This window comes from Myotis lucifugus, unplaced genomic scaffold (genome assembly GCF_000147115.1).
Source record: "Myotis lucifugus unplaced genomic scaffold, Myoluc2.0 scaffold_4, whole genome shotgun sequence".
NCBI lineage: Eukaryota > Metazoa > Chordata > Mammalia > Chiroptera > Vespertilionidae > Myotis > Myotis lucifugus.
The window spans coordinates 13,609,854-13,615,106 of record NW_005871052.1 but is presented as its reverse complement, the minus strand read 5'-3'; the positions used below and the strand labels follow the sequence as shown (position 1 = coordinate 13,615,106).

General features: G+C 38.7%; 1 protein-coding gene across 1 annotated transcript in view; it reads right to left on the bottom strand.

Annotated features, from left to right (window-relative positions):
- TEX11 (testis expressed 11) overlaps positions 1-5,253 on the bottom strand; it is a 404,641-nt gene that overhangs the window by 107,036 nt on the left and 292,352 nt on the right. The window contains 1 exon segment of the mRNA XM_023765080.1: positions 1,550-1,635. Coding sequence (XP_023620848.1) covers positions 1,550-1,635 — 86 coding nt within the window.

Here is a 5,253-nt window from a genome sequence, read left to right as displayed (position 1 = left end):
AGGGACCCCCCCCTCAGTGCACGAATTCATGCACGGGCCTCTAGTATATCTGATAAGGAGTTAAAATTCAAAATATATAAGAAACTCATTTGACTCAATACCAAAACAAACAAAAAACCCAACCAATCTGTTTTGAAAGTGGGCAAAGGACCTGAATATTTTTCCAAAGAAGACATACAGATAACCAATAGTTATGTGAAAAGATGCTCAACATCACTAATAATCAGAGAAATGCAAATCAAAACCACAACGAGATATCACCTCAAACCTATTACACTGGCAATCATAAAAAAGACAATAGATAACGTGTTTGTGGGGATGTGGAGAAAAGGGAACCCATGTATACTGTTAGTGGGATTATAAATTGGTAAAGCCACTATGGATAAACAGTTAAAGAGGTTCCTCAAAAATAAAAAATATAACTAACATGTGATCCAGAAACCCCACTTCTGGGTATATACCCAAAGGAATGAAAATTGCTACCTCAAAGAAATATCTGCATTCCCATGTTCACTACAGCATTATTCACAATAGTCAAGATATGAAAACAATCTAAGTGTCTGCGTGAATGATAAAGCAAAATGGTATGCACACACAGAGACACACATTTCACAATGGACTATCATTCAGCCATATTAAAGAAAAAAATCCTGACTTTTTAAACAATATGGATGGAAATTATGCTAAGTAAAATTAGTCAGGCAGAGAAAGACAAATACTGTATTATCACACTTACATGAGGGAAGTGAAAAAAAGCACCAAATAAATAAAAACTGAGTATAATGGTGGTTGCCAGGGGCTGAGGAGGGAAATGGGGAGATGTTGGTCAAAGGCTACAAACTTCCACTTATAGGATGAATAAGTTCTAGGGAACTAATGTACAGCACAGTGACTATAGTTAACAATAATGTATGATATATTTGAAAGTTGCCAAGAGAGTAAATCTTAAATGTTCTCACCATGCACACAAAAAAATTGCAGTTTTCTGAGGGGATGGATGTGTTAACTAACCTTATTGTGCTAACCATTTCACAATATACACATGTATCAAATCATAAGGTTGCATACTTTAAACTTACACATTGTTATTTGTCAATTATATCTCAACTAGAGGCCAGTGCACGAATTCAAGCATGGGTGGGGTCCCTCGGCCTGCCCGGCAATGGGGGCCGTCTTGTCCAGTCCTGATTGGGGCCAATTGGGGCCGGCCAGCAGGAGGGAGAGACCATGGGAGGTTGGCTGGCCATGGGAAGTTGGCTGTGGGAGCACACTGACCACCAGGGGGCAGCTCCTGCATTGAGCATCTACCCCCTGGTGGTCAGTGCGCATCATAGCGACCGGTCGACTGGTCATTCGTTTGTTCATTCATTCAGTCGCTTAGGCTTTTATATATATAGATAAAGCTGGAAACAATTTTAAATACAAAACAGCTGTATAGTAGGCACTGACACAGCCTGACCCCATCAACACTATTTCAGCAAAGTTTATAGACCAAGAGTAAGATTAACAGAGGAAATCCTTTCCGAACCATAGGATATGGATTACTTACTTTAAAGCTGTAAAGATTTGTTCTGGGTCTTCTGAATATTGAGCTAAATATTCTAAAGCTTTTTCTCCCACAATTTGTTGTCCATTCTAAAAAGGATAAATATGTTAAATTACATCTCAAAGTAATATTTACAAAATGTTATCTATATACCTGTCCATTAAGGACAAGAAAAAAATCTAAACTTGTTCATGTTGTATTCTCAAAAGAGCTACTTTGCAAGATGGTAGAATGAAGATACAACTCATTGATGAAAACAGAACAGGTTCATATTGGCCTGAGAAATCCACTCCTCCTTATCCAGCAACACTAATAACATTGCCAACCTTGAATCCATTAGGATTAATCTTATTATGCTCTTTATTCCTGTGTTGTTTTTTTTAACAGTAACCAAAGAACCCCAAACTCTCAGGTCATGCTCATTTTTTAGTATCCTGATCTCCATAAGGCTTTGTAAATACCTTATTTTGCCTTCTTTTTTTCATTTCTCCCTAATTCCTTCAATCCTTCCACTATATTCTCTGAAATTCAGTCCATTATTTACAACTTTTTCATATTCTCAGTCAAGGATGGGACTAGGGTGAGCCAGGTGGTATAAATGAGGCTCTCAGGGTGTAAAATTTAAGGAGGCACTCACTTTCAGGGTCATGTAAGGACCAACTCTGCACTTGCATGATCCTAGCAGTGAGTGCTTCTTTAGGTTCCTCTCTCATTCCCTCATCTTAGTTTTATATCCTGTTCTGTTCCATGTATTATACTTTTGGACCATCTCCTACCTTTCTAACTCACTCTCTTTATTACCCCAGCAATCCTTCAACTGCACTAAGACCTTCAATCCATTCATGCTAATTTTTCATGGTCCCTCATCCTCTTGATGTCCTCCTCTGCACCTAGTTTAAATTCCATGAGAATGAATTATAATCATTCCTTTGATTTTCCTGCCCCTCTTTGGCTTTCATTGTATTCTTCTGGAAAAAACTACAAGCCTTTGTTAAATACAACTTTTCTACTGACTATTGTACCTGCATCTATGCAGCAGAAAGTGGCTGGATAAAAACCCATACAACTATTTGCTTTACGTAAAAACTTCATCAAGCCAGAACCGGTTTGGCTCAGTGGATAGAGCGTCGGCCTGCGGACTGAAGGGTCCCAGGTTCGATTCCGGTCAAGGGCATGTGCCTGGGTTGCGGGCACATCCCCAGTAGGAGGTGTGCAGGAGGCAGCTGATTGATGTTTCTCTCTCATCGATGTTTCTAACTCTCTATCTCTCTCCCTTCCTCTCTGTAAAAAATCAATAAAATATATTAAAAAAAAAAACTTCATCAAATGATCCTTAATACTACTGGGCAACCATACCACACTGCCTTTGTCATTCATTTTCTTGCTTTTCTGGATGATTAGTTTACACCGTATTTTCTTCTCTTTCCCCGCAACTCCTCTTTTCCCATTCTCATTCTCAGGTGATGATCTTTTTCCTACTTCACTGAGAAAACTGAAGCAGTCAGGAAAAGAACTTCCATGATTCCCACTACCACATCTACTCACACCCCAGGAACCACACCACATACTCTGTCTTCTCAACTGCTATCATAGATGAATTATCCATGTTTCTTCCTAAAGCCAACCTCTAAACTTATACAATTGTGCCAATCACCTCTTGCTGGTTTAAGGACATTGCTCTAATAATTCTCCTTTTTCTCTCACATTGTCAACTTTTTGTTCTCTTACTGGGTCATTCCAGTTAGGATATAAACATTTTCATTCATCCCATCTCAAACAAACAAACCTCTTGATCATACTTCTCTCATCCTGATCTCTATAGGCCTAATTTATTTCCTTCCCTTTGCAGCAAACTCCTCTAAAGAGTTGTCTATACTTATTGCATCCAATTCCTTTCCTTCAATTCTCTCAAGCCTACTCCAATCAGGCTTTTGCCCTACCACTTTATCAAAATTGTTCTTTTCCAGCTCACCAGTGACCTCCATATTGTACACTTCAATGGTCAATTTTCAACCTTCGTTGTATTTGACCTATCAGCAGTTTTAACATAGTTGATCACTCTTTCCTCTTTGAAACACATTTGGCTTCCAGGACACTACATTATCCTTGTTTTCTCTTTTGCTAGTTCCTCTTTTCTCCCCAAAACCATTAACGTTTGAGAACTCCAGGCTCAAACATATATATCATTTATATATTAATGACTCTCATTAAACTTTTACTCCAGCCCAGACCTCTTTCCAAAACTCTAGTCATATACCCAACTGGCTATTAATATCTCTATTTGGATGGTCTAATAGACATCTCAAATGAATCATGTCCAAAACTGAACTCCTGATTTCCCCCAAAACCTGCTCTATTTGCAGCCTTTCCTAGTTTACTTGATGGCAACTCCATTTGATGATCCAGTCTCTTTTTCTTATAGCCTTCATCTAATCTATCACCAAATATTGTTGGGTTTACATTAAAAATAAATCTAGAATCCAACCATTTATCATTTATTTCCATTGTTATCTTCCTTATGTGAGTCACTATCATCTTTTTCCTGGATTACTGTACTATAAAAACTTCCTAACAGGTCTCCTTGGTCCTCTTATGGTCTAGTCTCAATACAACAGTCAGAGCATTTCATTAAATGAGAGTCAAATCATGTCACTGCTGTTAACAACACTCTAATGCAGGGGTCCTCAAACTTTTTAAACAGGGGGCCAGTTCACTGTCCCTCAGACCATTGGAGGGCCGGACTATAGTTTAAAACAAAACTATGAACAAATTCCTATGCACACTGCACATATCTTATTTTGAAGTAAAAAAACAAAACGGGAACAAATACAATATTTGTATTTGCATGTGGCCTGCGGGCCGTAGTTTGAGGACCCCTGCAATGGTTCCCCATTTCATTCAGAGTAAAAGTCAAAGTCCTTTCACTGGCGTATAAGGATCTACATAGTCCAGATTCTCCATTACCTTTCTGACTTCAACTCTTACTAATCCCATTTCACTCTAAGCTTACTGCCTTCCTTGCTGTTCCTGGTACCTACCTAAGGGTATTTGTATTGGCTTTTACCTCTGCCTAGAATACTCTTTGCCTTCACTGCCCATCCTGTGTATTTATAAGGCTAAGTCACCAATTTCAAGTCTTTGCACAAATGTCATCTTCTCAATGTGACCTATCTGCATTACCCTATTCAAGATAAATCAATCCAGCCCAATCACACTCCTGATCTTTTTTTTAAAATATATTTTATTGATTTTTTACAGAGAGGAAGGGAGAGAGATAGTCAGAAACATCGATGAGAGAGAAACATCGATCAGCCGCCTCCTGCACATCCCCCACTGGGGATGTGCCCGCAACCCAGGTACATGCCCTTGACTGGAATCAAACCTGGGACCTTTCAGTCTGCAGGCTGACGCTCTATCCACTGAGCCAAACTGGTTTCGGCACTCCTGATCTTTTTTATTCTGTTCTAGTTTTCCATATTATCTATTAAGTTCTAATGTATTATACAAATTTGCTTATTTATTACTTATTGTTTATTATCCTCTCTCCTCCTGCCTAAATATAAACTCCAAGAAGGCATATCACTGTTTCATTTACTTAGTTATCCCAAGAGACTAGACCAGTACCTGGCACGTAGTAGGTACTCACTAAATATTTGCTGAATGAGTGATACAGGGTGTCTCAAAATCACGCAAGAAGTAATTTTGAT